The sequence below is a fragment of the Bubalus bubalis genome, chromosome 11, assembly GCF_019923935.1.
Source record: "Bubalus bubalis isolate 160015118507 breed Murrah chromosome 11, NDDB_SH_1, whole genome shotgun sequence".
In the NCBI taxonomy this organism is placed as follows: domain Eukaryota; kingdom Metazoa; phylum Chordata; class Mammalia; order Artiodactyla; family Bovidae; genus Bubalus; species Bubalus bubalis.
Genome location: NC_059167.1, coordinates 13,375,120 through 13,398,370, shown reverse-complemented (window position 1 = coordinate 13,398,370; position 23,251 = coordinate 13,375,120). Strand labels below are relative to the sequence as shown.

Below are 23,251 nucleotides of genomic sequence, written 5' to 3'. Positions count from 1 at the left end.
TTTCCTTACCAAATGGAGCAGAGCTTTTTCCCTTTCTTTCTTCTTGGTCATCTACTCATGGTTCTGCTTTGGGGCTAAAGTCAGTGAAAGTGTTGGTTTGCTCAGTAGCTTTTAGGTTAAGTCAGGGCCAAATTTGGGCCTCCCAGGTGGCCCCTAGTGGTAACCCGCCAACCAATACAGGAGACATAAGGGATGGAGATTTGATTCCTGGAAAGATCCCCTGGAGGACGAAATGGCAACCCACTCCAGTATTCTTGCCTGGAGAACCCCATGGACAGAGGAACCTGCCAGGCTACAGTCCATAGGGTCGCAAAGAGTTGGATACTACTAAAGCTACTTAGTGCACAGGGCAAGTTCAGGCACTTGATTGAGGGTTCTGAGTAATGGAGAGAATGTGGATTATTTGTTCCAAACCATCACCAGGATTAGCACCAAGGTAGCAAGGAGTTTTTGTGGGGGTTTTTTTTTGCTTTGGTTTGGTTTTTGGTCCATGACATTGACTCCAAGGTCATGACCATCACAGGACTTGCTTGACCTCGATATGACACTTTAATCAAACCACAAGCATAAAACTGGGTTGCCCGTCTTTATCTCCCTCCAGCCCACTAATTTAACATTTGAAAGCTGTGAAGAAGAGACTAATCGTAGGGCTTCTGTAATCACTTTTAACCTGCCAGTCCTCTCTGCTACCCATGCAAGAAATAGCTTCAAAGCTTGAAAGACATTCCTAACAAGGAATGAGGGGAGCACGACGCCAACAGCAGGCATTCCAGCAGAGTAAACCAAATAATGGCATCATTGGATAATGATGAAGACTCGAACTATTTTGGCACATTCTAACGACACAGTTCCTCTAACCCAAGAAGGCAGGAAAGAGAAGAAAGTTCCCCTCCTGCCTCACAAAGGCACCCCAAGTCAAGGCAGTTGTGGATCTTTAAATTACCTCTGGAAACACAGAGTGAGCTACATTATATGGCCTTCATCTGCCCGATGTGAACAGGAAACATTCTAAGCTCTTTTTGTTCTAGGAAAAGTCATGATCGTCCATGCATGTAGTCAGAGTCAGATGTGAAAAATAAAAAGTCCCCAAAGTACGGGTATTTCAGCTCTATTTATTGATTTACCGAAGTTCAATGATAAACTTTGGGGGTCTTTTCTTTCAGGAGAGGTGGACTGTATATGTGCTGAGGGTGGGAAGGGCGTGGGGGCAGTGTTCATTCAGAAGAGCCCTTGGAAAGTAAGTATGATGCTAATTCCGACCTGGGTGAGGTCCCATCTGGTGGTGTTTGGGAGAAGCGGGAGTTACGGACGACAAGGTGGGCTGCAGCTCCTTTCCTGGCTGCGAGCCTGGCGCCAAGGTTTTCCATAGAGTCCTGGTCTCATTGTCTTCCCCCACTCTCTTTTTCTGTGTCGGGTGCCTTTTTTTTGAAAAACTAACCCAAGATCATTCATGCAATGTGTCATTTTACTAACCGACTAATGTACTAACACCCTAACGACTCATCTTTGTTTTTAGTTTTTTTAATTAACAATCGTTCTGTTCACAATTTTTTAATTTCCTTTCTTCCCCCTTTTCCGCAAAGCACTCAGGCATCGGACACGCTATGGTAAACAAACTACATTGTCTGGTAGATATCATTCTTATTGTCTCTTTTTTTGGGTTTGCCGTGTGTTGCCCCCCTTTTCCTCCCCAAACCCCCCTTTTATCCTCTTTAAACTTGTTTCTTTTTTAAATTTTTTGTTGTTGGTGTTGAATGAAATACAAGCCTTTCTTTTTCTTTAAAAAGAAAATGGAAGGGGATACATCTGTCCTGACAACATTTGGATGACTTTGGTTGGGACAGTTTCCTTTTCTCCACTATTTTTTTTTTTCCTAAAAAAATTTTTTTTTAAAGAAATATTCTTTGTTTAGCTAAATTCATTTTGTTTTCTTATTTTGCAACTTCCAAGTTACAGACTAGGGACAACTGAGATTTCTATTGAGGACTTTCTTCTCTCCATGTCTTCCTACCCCCTCACTCTTCCAACTTTCTTCCTCCCCAACCAACCCCCAAACTCCTGAGTCCCCCCTTTTTCATTCCCTTTTGTGTGGCTGTGGTGGCCACAGGTGATCTGGGGAGGAAAGTACTCTGCTTCCTGTGTTCTTCCTTTCCCTTCTTGCTCCTTACTTCCCGCCTCGGCCAAAGGGAGCTCCGCCAATTGTGTTCTCCATCCAAACTCTGCATGGCATGTTCCTGTCTCGTGAATCCCCCATTAGCATCAGAACCTGTCTCCTCATTTTCCTCCTCGCTACTAACAACCTACCAGTCATCAAGCCTACACCACCTTCTTTTCTCTCTTTCTCTCTCTCTTTTTTTTTGTCTCCACCCTTCTTCGTTCTCCTCTCATCCTTCATATGTTTTGGGGTTGGGTTTGGACTTTTTCTTTTCTTTTTTGTGTTAGTAAGGGAGGTGGCAGGCAGGGGAAAGATGACCCTTTGGTGTTGAGTGTGTTTTCTTTCCTCACTTCCATCTTATTCAGTTGATTTAGCGCATGTAGGTGTGAAGTGGATTTTGGTTCTTTTCTTTCGCTCTCTGCACCCGGTCCCACGTCCCTCCTTTCTGTTCTTCTGCCTTCTCTCTTGGCTCCAGATAAGTTCCGCATGGGTGTGTCAGCGTGTGGTGTGTGCATGCTCTGGGGCCTCATCTTTTCTCTGCACCCTCTGCTCCTTTCATGGATATTGGGTGTATGGGTGCTATTTCTTTCTGGTGGGCATTATTATTATTATTTTGGCTCTTATGCCTCATCATTCCTTTCTTTTTGTTAGCATTGCCTTTTTGGTTTGGGTCATTTCTTCCCTGGGTGGTGGTGATGGCAGTCAAGGGAGGACAGGGGTTGATGTCCTGGGTAGTCCACAGCATGTATCACCCATGACTCATCAAACTCAAGACCCTTTTCCTTCCCTCCCTGAATGCATGTTTGTCAGTGTGGTGTGAGCCTGAAAGGAAACAAATTAAAAAAAAAAAAAAAAGAAAAAGAAAAGAAAAAAAGAAACAAAAACCATCAACAACCAAAGACCAACCCCCTAACAAACCCCATCGTCTAATGTCTCCTTTGCTGTTTCTCACGACCACCGTAAATTACAATCATTCAAAATTAAGCCATCATTTTACCAATGAACCGAGACAAGTGGTGTCGTCTGAGGATAGTTCCATTTTCTAGCCTGACTGAAGAGGACATTGGGTAGAGCGAGCCGCTCAGCTTGGCAGTTCTGAGAAACTCTCCCGGGGGTCTGCAGGCGAACACCGGAGGCTTGGGCCACAGGGAGGCAGACTAGAAAATGGAACTTGGCTGCACATATCAAAATCAAACCAAAATTAGAAAGAATACCTCACCCAAATCTTAAGAAAGTGATGCCACAGGTAGGGCAAGCCCCCGGACTTTGACAGGACCTTAAGGTCATTGTTGGGATTTCTTTTGTCCCTGTGTCCCTCCACCAGGTGACCATCTCTGTGGATGGGATCCTTACCACGACAGGCTACACTCAAGAGGACTACACCATGCTGGGCTCAGATGACTTCTTCTACGTGGGAGGAAGCCCAAGTACCGCTGACTTGCCAGGCTCCCCCGTCAGCAACAACTTCATGGGCTGCCTTAAAGAGGTGAGTTCACCCGTTCCATTTAACACGCTGACTGTCTAAGCACAGGTGAAATTTCCGGTTCACTGACTGAATCTGTCGTCTGATCTATGAGGTCAAAAGTTGTAGCAGAAAAGACTCTGGACTTGGAAGTGGAGGCCCCGGGTTCTGATCCCAGCTTGGACCGGTTACAGGACCATAGGTTTGCCACTTAAATACCCTGTGATTCTGTATGCTCGTCTAATGAATCACCTGATCCCCACAGGTAGCTGTGTTTTATAAATGAAATTAAATAACCCAGATGAAAGGACTTTGAAGTCACAAGGATATAGACCTGTGTAAAGTTTGATTTTGTACTTTCTACTCGGCAAGTCGGGAAGCCTTAGCCAAAAGTGGCTCCATTTGCAGCTGTGTGTCTTGTCTAAAACATAACATATGTATTACTTTACCTTTGCTGAGCTTAGTGTTCCCAAGAGTCTCATTACTGAGATGAAGAAAAATTCTTGGAATGTAATATTAAAGCCCAGAAAACTGGTTTTCCCTTTTTTTTTTTTTTTTCCTCCTGGAGAGCTAGCAGCAGCTGTGAGAAAGCAGTGGGGTTTTGCCATTACTCATTTATTACTATTGTAGCTGATATGTTGAGACCTCTGTCTGAGAGCGAGGGAGCTTGAGTCAAGTGTAAGTTCAATCTCTAAGGTCAATTGTTGAGGCAAAAGAAATCAGACTTGATTTGCTGGATTCTTTCAGCAAACAGTGTCATCAGCACAGCGCACTGCATTTTCCTTTGTTTAATCTAAGCTAAGCTTGATTGCCTAAGATAGCTATACCATTCCCCTGGGGAAATTCCTTGAGAAGCTAACAGTGTTCTTTCTTGTAAATAAAGATCCCTTGTGACATGTTATGTATCTCCTCTCAGGGCACATGTCTCATTCTTATTCTGGTTACTTGAAATTGGTTGCATATCAGTCACATATGAGACAGCATCATGCATGGAATCACTCATGCCACTCAGCTGTGAGCCGTGTCTAGACGGGAGTTACGTCTGTCCTGTGTGGCATAGAGCAAGTGCATAATAAGTATGCATTAAATGGATGAACTTATCAAATAATCATTGGGTACATTTTTTTTTATTTTTGGCTATAACTAAATGTAAAGGCTTTTTTTAAACCATGATCTGCATATTTGAGGAATTTATAATGTGGGAAGAGAGATGAAACTTCTCAGGGAACAGGTACAGTTCGGGACACTGTGTGTGCAGTGCCACAGATGACATGCTCTAACTGAGCAGAGGAAGTGATACATTTTAGGTGGGAGTCAGCGTTGGAGAAGAAATGGTGTTTGAGCTGAGCCTTGCTGCAATAAACCATGTGTACATTGAGAGGAAGGGGTAAGACAGAGACGTGCCAAAGAGGGAAAAATCCAGGTACAGCTTTGTATTGTTCTTGGTCTGAAGGAGAAATGGCAGGAGAGAACTCATAGTGTGTTTTCCTCTCTGCTGGACATGACCTAGCCTTCTGCTGACCACGGGGACTGCACAGGTCATTCCTGATGCTGTTGTGGTAGACATAGCACGCTTCTTCCCTGGGATTTACTCCCATTTGAGGAGGATAAAGGTATAAACTTCTCAGTGACTGATGAACCTTGAAGGAGTCTTAAACACTGTTAAATCACACGCCATTGGAATTGCCCTCTCATCAGAAATAGATGGCCACGTTCTGTCTCCTCGTTGGTGGCTCAGGAATGAATGAGGCGTTGAGTACTGTGCAGAGTGCATCTGTTTATGTAGTGAAACAGCCCTGAGCCACCTGGAGTCTCTCCAGGACAGCATCTAGGGGTGGCCTCTAGGACTCATCAACCCCCTCCACTGCCGCCACCCCCCTCTCAGAACACAATTATGCTTTTTGAGACAAGGAGACAATTTCCCAACTGCAAATCTATCAGTCAGTCAAGAAGGATGCCCCTGAATATTTTGAAACAAGCCTCATAAAAGTATGAAGATATCTCCAATGGTTTTATCCATGGAGAGCCTAAAGTAAATAAAATTTACACACACACATACCACTCTCTCCATGTAGAGAGCAGACAGCTTCAAAAGTCTGTGAAAAGTAGCACATAATAGCTTAAAAATTAAAGATAGTTCTGAAAAGCAGTGTCAATGACAGAAATAAAAATAACATCTTTTATTTATGTGTAAATAAAAATATACACATCTTAGCTAGTAGCTAAACAGAACTTAAAGCCAGATCAAGTCAGAAGGAATTCTAAAACAGTTAAGGAAATGGTAAGCAAAACTAGAACTTAACCTAAATTTTTGGCCCATCTCTCCTTTACATATATAAGATAGTCTTTCTAAGGGACTTGGGGGGCTTTCTCATTTGTCTGAATGTTTTAAACAGATAACTTTGAGTCTCATGAAATCCTAGCATATTATTTCTTTCCATTTAATCATTGAAAATCACTTTTCTGTGGGCAAATGTAGTAAATTCTTGTTCTTGGCATTTCTTCTTGACAGTTTAGTAAACAATAAAAGCTCCCAGCTCTTTTGGGACGTTGCTCCTTGATAAATCCCACTTACCCACTTCAACTATTTCCCTTTAGGACAGTCTGCAGTTATTTTCCAACTTCTTCTTCCCTTCTCTCTCTCTTTCTTCCCCTTCCTGTCATCTCTGGCCATTTGTGGTTCTAGGAGCTGTGTGCTTTTATGTGTTTTTGTTTGTTTCAAAATGGGGACCTGGGGAAGACACTATGGGATTTATCTTTTGGACCATTGATAGTTTGTAGCACAAAGTTGTTTTTATCTTTGGAACTACAGTTACTTTACTCAAAGTTAAGTTCTGGCTCCACACTTGAGTCAAAGCATCTGTGGATTTCACCTGTATGCACAGCTCCTAATTTGATACCAGGGTAAAAGCATGACATGATCCAATTATTGTGTTCTACTTTGCACACCCTAGTTATCAATTCAAGGTTTGTACCCACTTAAGCATCACAAAATCCATACTTGTTCCTCTTCGTGTTTTTGTGTTTTAATGTGTCTGTCTTACTTTTGTTCTTGCTCTGTCTGCAGCTCCTAGAATGGTTCTTAGCACCTAGTGGGCTCTCAATAAATATTTGCTAAATGAAATCACATGTTTGTAAGTAAAGAAAAAAAACAAAAACCTCTAGATAAATGCTCTTAGGCACACTTGACTATGCGACTTTCTTGGAATCATTAAAGAGCATCCTGGCATGGCAATAGTTGAATCTTTCAGGAACCTGCCAGCTATCTGATATGAGAGAAATGTTACATAAAAAGGCCCAGCATGGCTAAAAGAAATACATTGGCACCCCTTCTGGGAAGAACAGGATTGAAAAGACTTTGAGGAGGCATCATAGTATAAATGAAAAGAATGCCGAGTTTAAAAATCAGAAAACCTGGTTAGAAATTCCAGCTTTCTTACTTCCTGTATGGCCTGGAGTAAGCCACTGATCTTAATTGAGCCTCAGTCTCCTAACTCATAACATGGAGATAATAAGACGTCTGTTGTGTTCTTAAGAACGAATGGAATAATGTACGTACAAGTGAAACCATACATAAATATATAATGAAGTTTTGCTACAATAATTGTGATTAAGAATTATGTAATGATTCTTATAAAAAGAGTTTGTGAATATAAATGTAAGCATAAGTGAATATTCATTAGCACACACGGTGTCTATATTTCCCATATTACCAAGTCACTGTTTGGGGGGAGAACAACTTTATTCTGAGGTTCGCCTTACTAAAATTCTCTTATTTTCACTGAAATAGGGATCGTCCATCTCACCCACACTCAGTCTTTACCTAGTTTGTTGCCTTTGGAAATTTATTTGACACCTATCAATCTCCCTTCTATTAAAATGTGAGCTCCATGAGGACAGAGGCCGCATCTGTTCACAGGTGTTTCACGAAACACCTAGAAGAGTTCTTGGCTTAAAATAATGCCTTCAATAAGCATATCTGGAATGAATAAGTTAATTAATGAGCAGACCTCATGGAGCTCTAAAATCTGAAATTTGGATCCACAGGTATATGCTGAAAACCTACAGTATGCCAAGGATATGCTAAGACACAAAGATGCATCAGAATCCTTACCTCAGGGGACCTCACAGTTAGTGGGGGACACACAGATATATTTTCAAGAAAAAGCATTTAATGCACAAAAAGAGGCATTCCCAGGTGCAGTGGGGCTGCTGAGAAGAACTTAGAATATCACAGGGTTCAGGAAAACTCTGGAGTCAATGATGCCCAAGAAGAAGACAAACAGAAATGAACAGGAAAAAAGTGATGCTGTGGGGTGACGGGGCAACATGAGCAAGGGCCAAGAAACAGAGCAGATCGTGGTGTCTGGGCAAGGAACTTGCAGACGGTTTGCCAATGTCCGGGAACAAAATACAAGATCTGGAGTTTTGATGAAGTATCAGCAGAGTTAGTTAGGGGCTAAGTCATGCTCTACCCTTGGACTTTAGGTAATGGGGAGCCATGGAAGGATCTGAAGTAATAGAATGACATGGATTAACAGGTTGTCCATCAGGCTTTAAATTGCCTGAGAACTGGTTAGTCCTTCTGCTGCTTCTACTTGATTTATCTTTCTGTCCCAGGGTACTGAGGAGCAGTCAGAAGGCTAGTCTGTTGGCTTTAGCCCTGGGCGAGGAGAGTGAGTCTCTGGATCATCAGGTTTCCGCAGAAAAGTGCTTCCTTCTGACTCCCATTTCATTTTCCAGTGATCTTCCCTGTCAGGACATATGTTTATCCTTTCCTCCGTCCTTGGCATTCCTGAGCTCTTGTAGGATGAAGCACGGTGCAGGAGAGGAAAGCTAAGTTCAGTGCTGAGTTTCAGGGTCAGCGTCTCTATCATCAGGACCAGGGGGCCAACTCAGGCCCATCAGAGTTTCCTCCTGTGTTGTGGGATCTGGTCCTTTCTACCCCATCCTCAAGCTGTTACCTCTGCACTGGTATATTGCTTCTCCATTTGCCCCTCATTTGCCAAGGGGAAGCTCATGCGGTGCCGAACCCTCTGAGATTAGCCAGTCTAGCTCACTTCTCCTTTCTGATGGCATCTCTAGTGGGGAGGAAGGAAAGCAGGAGAACGGGGGGAAGTTAACACATATTTAAAGGAAAAAGGATTGGGTAGACCATCATTGTGCATATTACATTCCACATCCCTTTGTGATTATTAGCCATTTAAAACTGAATGGGATTTTGCAGCCAGAGACAGTCTCTGAACAGATGATTAATGGTTTAATCTATAATAACTTTACATTTTATAGAACCCTGATAGGAGTCCACATCTGGTGAGCCAAGCTATTTAAGGCGGTGTTAATTCTGTTAATTGCTATACGTTTATTTGAATTGCTAGCACCTGCGGGCTTTGGGATAATGTGTTGTTGCTTTTGAAAAAAAATATACTTATTTTATCTAGTCTCACTGTCTTTTGCTGCCATCTATTATTTGATCACAATTTTTCTTCTGGTTTTTCTTTTGTATTGTCCTCTTTTTACTTCCTATACCTTTCCCCCTACCCCGTTCTCATTTTCCTTAACTTTATGCTTCTCAATCTTTTGTTTTGGTATCCTTCATGATTTCTCCGGTGATGCTAAATCATTCTGTCCATAACCAGGTAAATTTAGGCCATGGCATTGGACCTAAAAATTCCCTTTTCCCTAGGGTCAGAAGAGGTTGGAAAATGGGAGGAGGGTTGGCTTTAGGAAGCACAAATCCAGGTTTTGAGTCTTGCCTAGATTTGTTCATTACCAGCTGCAAGACTCTCGGCATGCTACTCGACTGCTCCCAGAATCAGCTTTTTGTCAGATAATAATAATTCAGGCATTTTTATATCAGATCAGATCAGATCAGATCAGTCGCTCAGTCGTGTCCGAGTCTTTGCAACCCCATGAATCGCAGCACGCCAGGCCTCCCTGTCCATCACCAACTCCTGGAGTTCATATGGTGGGGGGCAAATGTGGTAAAAAATGGAAGTGCTTAGTAAACTGTAGAGCACTGTGCAAATGCCAATGTAACTGTTTATGTTATTAAATGAAACCAAACTGATCTGTTTAAGGAATCACTTGCTGCTCTTTGCTGTTTCTGCAACTAATAATAATAATAATAATAAAGATAGCAGAAGATGCGAGAGTCCAATTACTTTAATAAAAAGAGCATCTGAATTAGCACCTGGCCACCAGGTCCATTTCTGGTACTGATTAGAAAGCCATAACTCCTCTGTGGACACCCATGTCTTGATCTGTCAAATGAGGATTGTTATCAGTGTCACACCAAACATACCCTACTCTGGAGCCCTTCTAACGTAGAAAGACAAATTGGATAGCAACACATAATTTATTTCTCTCCTGTTCGGAAGATATGCAGAAAAGCAGGGTATGGGTTTGGAGGAAAGAAGGCTTTGGCAGAATGGAAGGGCTGATAACAAAAAAGGAGACAGAGAGGAACAAGATTCCAACAAGGTAGAAAGAATTAGAGACATGAATCAGAATCTGGGAAACAGGAAGAAAGCAGCAGCAGAAGACACGAAAGAAGAGAAACTGCGTCTCAGAAGTTGTCTATTGTGTTGACCATAGAAATTGCCATTTTCCTGGGTTAAAAAGTCAAATATTGACAATGTCATGTGATTCAGTTTAAGAATGAAAGTTTTGGACTTCCCTAGTGGTCCAGTGGCTAAGAAGCCACCTGCCAACGCAGGGGACGTGGATTCGATCCCTGGTCCCGGCTGATCTCACATGCTGCGGGTAACTAAGCCCGTGAGCCACACGTACTGAGCCTGCACCTGAGCCCACACACCGCAAGGAAGAGTGGCCCCCTCTCACAGCAACTAGAGAAAGCTGTGCCCACCAAGGAAGACCAAGTGCAACCAAAAATAATCAATAAATACATTAAGAAACAAGAATGAAAGCTTTTTTTAAAAAAGAATAAATTGGATCTTCTTGATCCAATAGCCAACTGATAGCCCAAGTGGTAAAGAATCTGCCTGCAATGCAGGAGACCCCAATTTGATTCCTGGGTTGGGAAGATCCTCTGGAGAAGGGATAGGCTACCCACTCCAGTGTTCTTGGGCTTCCCTGGTGGCTCAGCTGGTAAAGAATCTGCCTGCAATGCAGGAAACTGGGGTTCAATCCCTGGATTGGGAAGATCCCCTGGAGAAGGGAAAGGCTACCCACTTTCTGGCCTGGAGAATTCCATGGATGGTATAGTCCATGTAGTCGCAAAGAGTTGGACACAACTGAGTGATTTTCACATTCCCTGAAAAGAGATTAATTTCTGGATTACCAGAAGCTGAAACGGGCAGGGGAGAGAATGGCATTCAGTGTCACAGAGGAGGAGTTGAAACCCTGAGCTACTGAGGATTCATGATGAATGTGGGGCTTATGTCACAGAGGAGCAAGGTGTGAGCACTTAGCCCAGGGTGGCTGTAAGAAAGCAGTGAGAGGCTGAGAAAGAGTATCCAGAGGGTGAGCCTTCCGATACTCAGTACTGCAGCGCTATCACAAACAGGGAGAGGCTCTTCAGTTAATGCTGGAAGAAAATGTTAAAGGGTGCTTTGCTCCTTATGGGCTATGGGTAGAGAACTAAGATAGGAAAAACATTTTTTTAAGAGACCTGATACTCACTTTCCCTCATTTCAATGACCGTTTTCTTGATTTTCATTCTCCCTTATGTTCAGTCCAGTGATTTAATGTCATTGATTCCTTCCTGGCTCCCTTGGTGGGCCTGTGAGCTCCCAGTCCATCAGGAACTTCCATTCCTCTGGCTGTGCTTATTTTGTTCATTGCTGGACACCTCACCCAGTTTGTATCAGGGACAGATATTCAGTTTCAGGACTTTGTATCTTGTAGGGAAGTACTTCTCCTTCTTTTGAGCTGCAACTTGGGATGGTATAGAATTTGAGCTTCTGGCCACCATCTTGCCACCCCATTGGGACTAAAAATGAAGCTAGAAGGGAGCAAAGCAGAGCTAAACGATGGGGAGAAACTAGGTTCTGGTGTCATTTTTGAGGCCCTGGATAAAACATTGTTGCACCTAGACCATCCCTGACTTTCCAGCCATGGTTGAACACATTCCTTCTTTTGTCTAAACCAGCCTGAGCTCGATTTTCTATCATTTGCAACAGACATCTAAGTGATGTGAAAGAATTCCTTATTGCTATTTTACCCCTGTCGTCTCTGATAAGAAAATAGGTCTTTGGCCAGGGGAAGATTAAGTTAAGAAATTTAATATCAGAGCTTGTTAAGTAGCACCTAATTGCTGTTCATTACTTTAAATTTCTTGACTTAGATGAATGATACAGAGAGAATTTGAAAGTAAGATTTTTGAAATCCAGTTGATAGTTTTTGAGAAACTGTAGAGAATGGAGGAGGTTCCTAATGATGAAAGATGGAAAAAGTGTAGATCCTGCATGCTATGGGCTTATGAGCTTCGGTGGTATCTGAGGAAGATTTTGAATTTCATAATGAACAGAAGATATGAGCACACAGAAGAAAAAAAGAGAACTGTAGTAATTCACTAAAACAAACCTAGAAAACTAAACTCACAAACATTATTCAAAATTGTTGCTATCCTTAAAGCTCAGAAAAGTACTGTGGACCTAGCATTACTAAATATCAGCAAGGCATTTGACAATACACTTTGTGATATCCTCATCAACAAGATGGGGAAAAGGGATTGCATATAAGAGCTATTCAGTAAAGGAGTAACTCTTTAAATTAACAACTGAATCCTGGTGAATGGGTCTTACATGGAAGTTTCTGGTGAATGCCCAGTGCTTTGTCTTACTCAGCATTTATATTAGGAGCTTGAGGGAAGGTAGGAGAGAATGCTCATCAACTGTGCCAGTGGCACGGAGCTGAGAAGGATAGAAGTTATGTGCCTATGTGTTCTGAGAATTAATAAAAGTGTGAAAACAAAAGAGATTACGGCTCTATAGTATAATTGATTGGCTGAGAGAGTAGAGTCTGTAGCTAGAGTTCTGATCCCACTAGCTGTGGCATGCCGGGCAAGTTCCTTAACCCTCTTTGCACTTTACTTATTTTTTGAGTGGGGAGAATATACCTACTTGATAGGGTTCTTGTAAGTATTGACTGAGATGATAATCGTAAAATCCTTAGCACCGTGCCTGGCATACAGAGAATGTTGGGTAAGTTGCATTTATCAGCATCATTGTGATCAACATTGTGTGACAATGTGGTTCCTGGGAATATTTCTCTGCAGTTCCAGATGATAAGCACTTAAACGTTTAGCTGACTAATTGACAGATTAGAGTGTGTTTAGAGCTGAGCTATGAAAAAGATAACAGTGTACTCAAGAGTCTGACATCAAAACGAGTTGACTGATGGATCCAGTAACACTTAACCTGAGGGAAGGATGCCTGAGCCCACGGGTTGAGAGCTGTCTTCATACTCGAAGGACTGTCTTATGGATGTGGATTTAAATGTGGTTCATATATCCTTAGGCAGAAGCATTAGGGCAAGTGAGTGGAAGCTGGTACTAAATACAAGGCAATCATTTCAATGAGAGCTAGTCAAAGCTACTTTTAAAATAATGTTTTCTCTCTTACTCAAGGCATCCAAGCAAAGCACCAAATAAGTAGCCAGTCTTGATTTTTCTAGCTTCCTTCTAAACATAGATTCTATATACATACATATATATAGCCACTAATTTTTAGATTCTGTTCCCTTTAGGCCACTGTGATGACCTGTATTGAGTATTGTATAGAGTTCCCTGTGCTACACAGTAGGTTCTTATTACTTATCTGTTTTATATGTAGTAGTGTTTATATGTCAATTCCAATACTCCAATTTATCCCCCATGTCCCCCCTTGGTGGGCTCCCCTTGTGGCTCAGCTGGTAAAGAATCCAACCTGCAATGCAGGAGACCTGCGTTCGATCCCTGGGTTGGGAAGATCCCCTGGAGAAGGGAAATACTCTGGCCTGGAGAATTCTATGGGCTGTATAGTCCATGGCGTCATAGAGTCAGACACTTTCCCCCTTGGTACCTATAAGTTTAGTCTCTACATCTGTGACTCTATTTCTGTTTTATAAATAGGTTCCTTTTTACTATTATTTTTAGATTCCACATATAAATGATGTCATGTGATATTTGTCCTTTTATGTCTGACTTTCTTTAACTCAATATGACAATATGTGTATCAAATTATTATATTGTACATTTTAAGCTTATACAGTATTAAATATCAATATATCTCAGTAATGCAATTACTGAAAAATATTTTAAAAAATCCCCCGAACTCACATAAGATCCTATAGCTCTATAGAAGGTGAGCCTTCTGAAAAGAATGAGACTAATTAGACCAGATTGACTGAAGACTTTCCTGATTAATCTCCAAAGCGGTTGAGTACACGTGCCCCACAGAGACTCAGGGTTGCCCTTGTGGCAGGATTTGAGGTTCCCAGCCACTGTCATCACTTATTAGTCACTTACAGTCATTTCTCTTCCCTCAGACCTTCCTGGGCATCATCTCCATAACCATTATAACCACAGCAATTATAATCATAATAACAATAAAGAAAAACAGTTACTGACACTTGACAATGTGAATGCCTGTGAAGTGTGGGTCTTTGTGGTTAAGTGCTTTGTATATATTTCCTAATTTAATCCTCACAACAAACTTCTGAGGTGGATTCTGTTCTCATTGCTAATTTGATTGGACAGATAATGGGTGCTTGGTCCAGGGTCCCTCGTTTAGCAAGGCTTGGAGCTGAAATCTTAACACTGTTGCTTTCTGGACTCCTACTTTCTCATCTCTACCAACTCAGTCGAGAGACTTGGTGAAGAAGGAAGAGAAAAGGCTTTTCAGGAAAAGGTTGGTAATTCTGCGGCTCACCCCACTCTAGGGAATGGCCTCTCACTTCTCTTTAGAGGCTTTACTTCAGAGGAGAGAGAGGTCATGTAATTTGGCGAAAACGTCTTGCTGGGAGACTGGATACAATTGCCTATTTCTTTTACCTTGCCCCTGATTGTTCTGAGCGGAAGGCAGTTTTTGCTTGATTTCCAACTCTGACTGGACAAATTGATATCGCTCAACCTGTTAATGGAGGAATGATTTTCATTATGGGACATGAGTGGGAAGCGGCTCCTCTTGGCATAAACGCCAAGCGATGGAACACCTTTGTCTTGAGATGGGAGCGCATCTGTCCTTTTATTCCTTCCTAATATGTTCTGTGAAGTTGGACTTATTTGCCTCCAATGCCCTCAGAAAGCCAGAATGAGGAGCTTTTTAGGCTTATGATGAATTTTCAGGCTGATTCTGGGCATCTCTCATTTAGTTTTGCCATCTTTTTTTAATTTTCCTCTTCAGGATAAATTCAGTGGAACTCATTGCTTTCTAAAAATGTGACTTATTTACAGCAAATGTAATCTACCACAACATTCCCACTGAGACAAAATCTCTTGTGTCTTCAAATGCCTCAGAGGAGACAGAAAAAGTAGTCTTTGTACACATACACCTACAGGGATAAAGTCATCATTGAGCTTATTAATTAGCTAATGCCTTTTAAAATTGCTTTGCAAATGCTGAAATGACTCTGACATTAACATTATGTGCTTTTGTAACCTCGTGTTCCAATCCCCCATATGGACAGTATGCCACGACTATTTTCTGCGTAAATTTCAAGAGAGGTAGTGGGACACATTTTCCACTTGGCATATCAGTGGCGATGAAGCGGGAGGAAGCAACACTGCATGCCAATTATTGATCAATAAAATTCTCCGTCTTCCCTCTCCTCTAGCTTCTCCCTCACAGCCAGTATCCGCAGATGGTCCATCTCATTCTTGGGGGAGAAAATGTGAATGCTTTCACTTTTGCTTGGTCAGTTCCTCTCTGTCCACTTGTAGATTTCCCTTCAAAGATAGTGGCTCAGCTGGTAAAGAATCCGTCTGCAATGCAGGAGACCTGGGTTCAATCTCTGGGTTGGGAAGATCCCCTGGAGAAGGGAGAGGCTATGTATGCCAGGATTCTGGCCTGGAGAATTCCATGGACTGTACAGTCTGTAGGGTCGCAAAGGGTTGGACATTACTGAGAGACTTTCACTTTGCTTCACTGCAAAGATAGTCATCCCTACCTTTTCTTCTCCTGTCTTATAGGATGAGCTCTCCTTTTCTCTGAGTGTGACTGCTGTTCTCTTCTGCCTCTTTTGAGATTTAGCCCTTTTAGGGAATCTCTCCTTTTTGGTTACCTTAGCTCTTCTCTACACCTCTTTTCTATTCCCTCAACTAGAGATATGCTCAAAATCATTTTCTTGATCCTGTCTCCTGCTGAACCTGTACCTTAGCTCATTCCCTGTTACAAGGAAAAGCTTCTTAGGAAAATTGCACATGTGTTCCACCTTCTCTACCTCATGGTTCCTCTGTACCCTCTACAAGTGCATGCCATACACTGAAGCATTACACTTGTCCTCAGCACTTGAGCAGAATTATCTCTGGCTTTGTCTTGCTTAAGCTAGGAACACTTTACCGTATGATCTATGGTGCTCAGTTCTTAACTGCATTGTATTCTAATTATTATATTATTATATATTATATATATAAATATATATATTATATATTATATACAATATATATAATATTATTTATATTATATATAAATATTATAATTCCATTATACTTTATACTACATTGTATTGTATTTTAATGATCCTCTGCTCATAAGTTTCCCCAATAGTATGAGCTTCTGGAAGGCAAGGACTAGGATTTCTACAGATTGAGTACTCACTGTAGCATTAGACATAGGTCCTGGCACATGAGTATCTGGAAAATATTCTTCAAAAAATAGATATTTGTGAATATTAGTAATAACATTATTGCTTTACATTTGCAATGTCTGCTATATCCATTTTCTCAACAGTGTATCATTCACTCACTTCTTCGTGACTGCAGTAAATACTCATGGAGTGCTCTAAGTGTTGGAGTTTGTGGTAAATGAGACCCTGTATGAGATCCCTGAGCTAATTAAGATACTTTAAAATAATGATATGTGGTATGAAGTAAGTAAAAGAGAATGTGATTAGACATCAGGCTTCTCTTCAAAGGTCCAAGCTAGGCAGTATCAACATATCAAGCTTACCTCCACCTCGGGGTCTTCATGAGTGACAAGGAGATCGGGTCTCTGTTTTTAGACTGAGTGGTCAGGGAAGGACTCCCTGAGGAGGTGACAATTAAGCTGGGACCGAGGATGCAGGAAAGAGCCGCACAAAGATCTTCGAGAGGCTCTTTCAGTCTAAGGAAGCTGTGAGAATGAAAAGGACTCCAGGCAAGTGAAGGGCTATGTGTTCCAGGCATGGCAGGGATACTGATACAGAAAGCAAACTAGCGGTTACCAGAGGGCAGTGGAGAAGGGTTGGGGCAAGTTAGGAATATTGCTTAAGAGATACAAACCATGATGTATAAAGTAGATAAGAAACAAGGATATATTGTACAGTGCAGGGAGGGTTGTAGCCATTCTCTTTTAATGACTTTCAGTGGAGTGTGTAATCTGTATAAATACTGAATCACTATGCTCTATACTTGAAGCTAAAATAGTTTTGTAAATAAAATACACTTCAATTAAAAAAGAGAAGTGATAAGGAAACCACTGTGACTGTGTCTCAGAGAGAGGTGGGGAGAGGAGAAAGTGTTTGTGATTAGACATCAGGCTTCTCTTCAAAGGTCTAAGCTAGGCAATATCAACAGATCAAGCTTACCTGCACCTCGGGGTCTTCGTTTGCTGTTTATCTCCTGTCTAGATTGACTTTCTGTCTCCCTTTACTCAGGAAAGCAGGGTGTCTCTCCAGGTTTCTAAGCTCACTTGTGCAGAGTGTCTCCTCTCCTGTCACTGCCTGGCATTTGCTGTTATTCTCCCTTTCTCTTGTTCCTTTGACCTTTGCCTATCTATTTGTTTTTCCTTTGCAGGCTACAAACACGTGCTACTCTAGCCTATCCTTGCATGAAACCCTTGCCTTTACTTGTACCTTCTTAAACTCAGAGAAAGCATATTTCTTTCCCAGAGATTGTAGGTAAGGAGAAAAAACATAGAATGGTCTTGAGATTTGAGAAAGGACTAATGATTGTGGCTCAGATCCTGAGCTCCTTATTGCCAAATTCAGACTTAAGTTGAAGAAAGTAGGGAAAACCACTAGACCATTCAGGTATGACCTAAATCCAAATCCCTTACAATTATACAGTGGAAGTGACAAATAGATTCAAGGGATTAGATCTGATAGACAGAATGTCTGAAGAACTATGGACAGAGGTTCGTGACATCGTACAGGAGGCAGGGATCAAGACGATCCCTGAGAAAAAGAAGTACAAAAAGGCAAAATGGTTGTCTGAAGAGGCCTTACAAGTAGTTGAGAAAAGTGAGAAGCTAAAGGCAAAGGAAAAAAGGAAAGATATACCCACTTGAACGCAGAGTTCCAAAGAATAGCAAGGAGAGATAAGAAAGCCTTCCTCAGTGATCAATGCAAAGAAATAGAGGAAAACAACAGAATGGGACAGACTAGAGATCTCTTCAAGAAAATGAGATACCAAGGGAACATTTCATTCAGAGATGGGCTCAATAAAGGACAGAAATGGTATGGACCTAACAGAAGCAGAAGATATTAAGAAGAGATGGCAAGAATATACAGAAGAACTGTACAAAAAAGATTTTCACAACCCAGATAATCACGATGGTGTGATCACTGACCTAGAGCCAGACATCCTGGAATGTGAAGTCAAGTGGGCCTTAGAAAGCATCACTACAAACAAAACTAGTGGAGGTGATAGAATTCCAGTTGAGCTATTCCAATTCCTGAAAGATGATGCTGTGAAAGTGCTGCATTCAATATGCCAGCAAGTTTGGAAAACTCAGCAGTGGCCACAAGACTGGAAAAGGTCAGTTTTCATTCCAATCTCAAAGGCAATGTCAAACAATGTTCAAACTACCACACAATTGCACTCATCTCACATGCTAGCAAAGTAATGCTCAAAATTATCTAAGCCAGGCTTCAACAGTACGTGAACCATGAACTTCTAGATGTTCAAGCTGGATTTAGATAAGGCAGAGGGACCAGAAATCAAATTGCAAACATCCACTGGATCATCAAAAAAGCAAGAGAGTTCCAGAAAAACATCTTCTGTTTTATTGACTATGCCAAAGCCTTTGAATGTGTGGATCACAACAAACTGTGGAAAATTCTGAAAGAGATGGGAATTCCAGACCACCTGACCTGCCTCCTGAGAAATTTGTATGCTGGTCAAGAAGCAACAGTTAGAACTGGACATGGAAAAATGGACTGATTCCAAATAGGGAAAGGTATAAGTCAAGGCTGTATACTGTCACCCTGCTTATTTAAGTTATATGCAGAGTACATCATGTGAAATGCCAGGCTGGATGAAGCACAAGCTGAATCAAAGCTTGCCAGGAGAAATATCAATAACCTCAGATATGCAGATGACAGCACCCTTGTTGGCAAAAAGTGAAGAACTAAAGAGCCTCTTGATAAAAGTGAAAGAGGAGAGTGAAAAAGCTGGCTTAAAACTCAACATTCAAAAAATGAAGATCATGGCATCCAGTCCCATCACTTCATGCAAATAGATGGGGAAAGAATGGAAACCGTGAAAGATTTTATTTTGGGGGCCTCCAAAATCACTGCAGATGGTGACTGCATCCATGAAATTAAAAGACACTTGCTCCTTGGAAGAAAAGTTATGACCAACCTATACAGCAAATGAAAAAGCAGAAACATTACTTTACCAACAAAGGTCCATCTAGTCAAAGCTATGGTTTTTCCAGTAGTCATGTAGGGATGTGAGATTTGGATTATAAAGAAAGCTGAGTGCTGAAGAATTGATGCTTTTGAACTGTGGTGTTGGAGAAGACTCTTGAGAGTCCCTTGGACTGCAAGGAGATCCAACTAGTCCATTCTAAAGGAAATCAGTCCTGAATATTCATTGGAAAGACTGATGCTGAAGCTGAAACTCCAATACTTTGGCCACCTTATATGAAGAACTGGCTCATTTGAAAAGACCCTGATGCTGGGAAAGATTGAAGACAGGAGGAGAAGGGGATGACAGAGGACGAGATGGTTGGATGGCATCACCGACTCAATGGACATGAATGAGCAGTGTCCAGGAGTTGGTGATGGACAGGGAAGCCTGGTGTGCTATAGTCCATGGGGTCACAAAGAGTCGGACGTGACTGAAGTGAACTGATGAGAAAATGCCCATGGATGACCATGTCGTCACTACACTAGAGGCAGGTCACGTGTATTCAGTGTGAGAGGAGTGCGTGGTTATATACAATCCAGTAGGTTTAGAAGAGCTGCGCTACTGTCATCAAAGTGAAGTCGCTCAGTCGTGTCTGATTCTCTGCGACCCCATGCACTATGGCCTACCAGGCTCCTCCATCCATGGGATTTTCCAAGCAAGGGTACTTGAATGGATTTCCATTTCCTTCTCCAGGGGATCTTCCCAACGTAGGGATGGAACCCGGGTCTCCCACATTGCAGGCAGATGCTTTACCATCTGAGCCACCTGGGAAGCATCAACCCTTCACTCAAATTGGAAACATCTGGGTGGACCCTGATCTTTCCTTCCCACTCCCCTTCTTCTCTCTGCTCTCATGGCATCAGCCAGAAATCCCACTGACACTCCCCCTGTGGTATTTCTCATTCATTTCTTTCCTTTCTGGGTGGTTGGCTCCCTCCCTTCCCCCTGCCCTTGCCCACTGTCATGGTGTCATACGGAGTCTTCCCGCCTCTGGTCTCTCTGCCGGTTTCTAATAGCCCGCATCCTGCCCCACCTTGTCTTCTCTGCTGCACATCAGCAGCGTCCACTGCCCACTGAGAGCCTGTGTTCTCCAGCTGCCCGCTCACAGCCTTCTGTAGTCTGGCTTCAACTTTCTTACCTCTGCTTCATACCTCCTCTCCCTGCCGAACCAGAGTGACTAGTACATCTTATTCGGAATATATGTTTTGAGTTCTTGCTTCTAAAACTTCTGTATTTGGATCTCCTAGTCAAGGATTTCACCTTTTATCTCTGCCATCTGACTCTTACACATTCTTCCAGGACTCAATTCATGGTTGCCTGCTTGACCAGTCACCTTGGTCAGCAGTGTTATTTCTCACTTCTGAATTCTCCGCGTGTGTATATGATATGTATATGCCATCTGCATATGTGTATATGGTATGGCATGTGAGAGCTCAGACTTTGGAGGCAGACTTCCAGGCTTTACATTTCTGTTCTGCCACTCACTATCTATGTGTCCTTGGACAAGTCAGTTAGCTTCTCTGCGACTCAGTTTCTCCATCTGTATGCTTTTTAATTGACATATAATTGATTTGCCATGTTGTGTTAGTTTCTGGTGTACAGCAAAATGATTCAGTTATATGTATATACGTGTATATATATATAAAATATATTATTTTCCATTATGGTATATTATAGGTTAATGAATACAGTTCCTTGTGCTATACAGTAGAACCTTGTTGTTTATCTCTCTTATATGCTGTAGTTTGTATCTGCTAAACCCAAACTCCTAATTTATCCCTCCCATGCCCTCTTTCTCCTTTGGTAAACATAGGTTTGTTTTCTGTGTCCATGAGTCTCTTTTCTGTTTTGTAAATAAGGTCATTTGTGTCGTGTTTTAGATTCCATATATAAGTGATAACATGGTGTTTGTCTTTCTCTTTCTGACTTACTTCCCTTACTATGATAACCTCTAGGTCCAGCCATATTGGTGTAAATGGCCTTATTTCATTATTTTTATGGCTGAGTAGTGTTCCATTTTGTATGTATACCATATCTTCTTTCTCTATTCATCTATCAGTGGGCATTTATGTTGATTCCATCTTTTGGGTATTGTGAGTCATGCTGCTACGAACAATGGAGTGTGTGTATCTTTTTGAATTACGTTTTTCTCCAGCATTTAATGCCCAGGAGTTGGATTGCTGGATTGTATGGTAGATGTATTTTTAAAGGAACCTTCTTACTGTTTAGTATTAGTAGTTGCAACGATTTAAATTCCCACTAAGAGTGTAGGAGTGTTCCCTTTTTTTCTCACACCCTCTCAGCATTTGTTATTTGTAGACTTTTTAATAATGGCCATAAAATGGATTTTTTAATAGTACCTACCTCATAGAATTTTTATGAGAATCAAATGAAGTGATACAATACCAGTACATGGTAAGTGTTCAGTAAATATTGGCTATTATTGCCATGTATTTGGTCCTTAAAATGCCCTGCATTGGTTAACTTTTCTGGCAGACATATAATTCCTTTGAGGCAGAGAGGTTTTTGTAGTTTCAGCAGTAAAGTTTATACTGTAGGTTTATTCATTAAAGAGAGTAGGAAGTAATATATATCCCTTGAATGAATTTCTTGATTGACTGTAAGGAAGTTGCTTTTTCTCCATACCACAGTTTTACCCCAATTAAAATGATCCCATCTGCAAAATGAAGATAATAATTTCTTCTTTACAGGTAGTGCAAAAAGCAACTTTCATTCAATAAAAGGTATGCACATGTATGGTATATGAATTCAGTGATCTCACATTTTTTGAATTGCTGGTAATCAAATGATATTGTGATGGTATTAGCATGCTTTTTAATTCATAGACAGTTTTAACGAAACAGTTCTGGAAGTTGATGTTTAAAATGCTAAAGGAAATAAAACTTACAACATCAGATATTAGCTTGATGCTCACTAAAGTCCCTTTCAAGTCTAAAGTTCGTATAAATTATTAATTGCTTTAAAATGTCTTACAATCCCTCAGTTACCATTAAAGGGTTGATTAGATGAGCCTCTGTTATGTTCCAGGCATAGCGTCTGGCCAAAGTGAACTGGGCACACATCCTTCCTTGGGAGATCTTTGAGTTCAGAGGTTGGCGGCCTTTTCTGCAGAGGGCCAGGTCAATGGTTCTCCACTGGTGGCATTTTTGACCACAGGGAATATTTGGCAGTGTCTGGAGACACTTTGGGTTGGTAAGAGTGAGGGGATAGATGGAGTGAAGCAAAGGGGTAGTGAAGTGATGGACTTGGAATGCTACTGGCATTTAATGGGTGGAGGCCAAGGCTTACGTTACCCCTCCTGCCACACAGAGGACAGTCCTATGGCAAAGAAGTGTCCAACCCAGAGCCTCAATAGTGCTAACATGGAGACTCTGGACCAGATAATAAATAGTAAGTAGGTAGTAAAGATATGGTTTTGTGGCCCAGGGGTCTCTGTCACAGCTACTGAATTCTGCCTTTGTACCAGGATAGCTACAAATAATAGGTAAACGAATGGGTAAGTCTGTATTCCAATAAACTTTCTTTACATAAGAAAGTAGAGAGTGGGTTGGATTTTGCCCTAGGACAGTAGTTTATTGTCCCCTGCTCTAGGTGACATGGTAAACAAAACCATGTAATTATAATATATTAAGCTGTGTGGTCCAAGTTTTCACAGGTTTATAGTAAAGCTAAAAATATGGGCAGTTTGCCTAACCTGAGATATTAGAGATGGTTTCCTGAAGGAGAAAGACTATAACAAAATTTTTTGTTTGTTTGTTTTCTTGAGTAGAAGTGGGAAATTGAAAATGTTAGTCATTCAGTCACGACCAACGCTTTGCAACCCCATCTACTGTAGCCC

General features: G+C 41.5%; 1 protein-coding gene across 5 annotated transcripts in view; it reads left to right on the top strand.

Moving 5' to 3' along the window:
• NRXN3 (neurexin 3) overlaps positions 1–23,251 on the top strand; it is a 1,822,863-nt gene that overhangs the window by 505,584 nt on the left and 1,294,028 nt on the right. For all 5 annotated transcript variants that reach the window (XM_044924683.2, XM_044924680.2, XM_045162012.1 and 2 more), the window contains one exon: positions 3,480–3,641. In XM_044924683.2, coding sequence (XP_044780618.2) covers positions 3,480–3,641 — 162 coding nt within the window. The remainder of the gene's footprint in view (positions 1–3,479; positions 3,642–23,251) is intronic.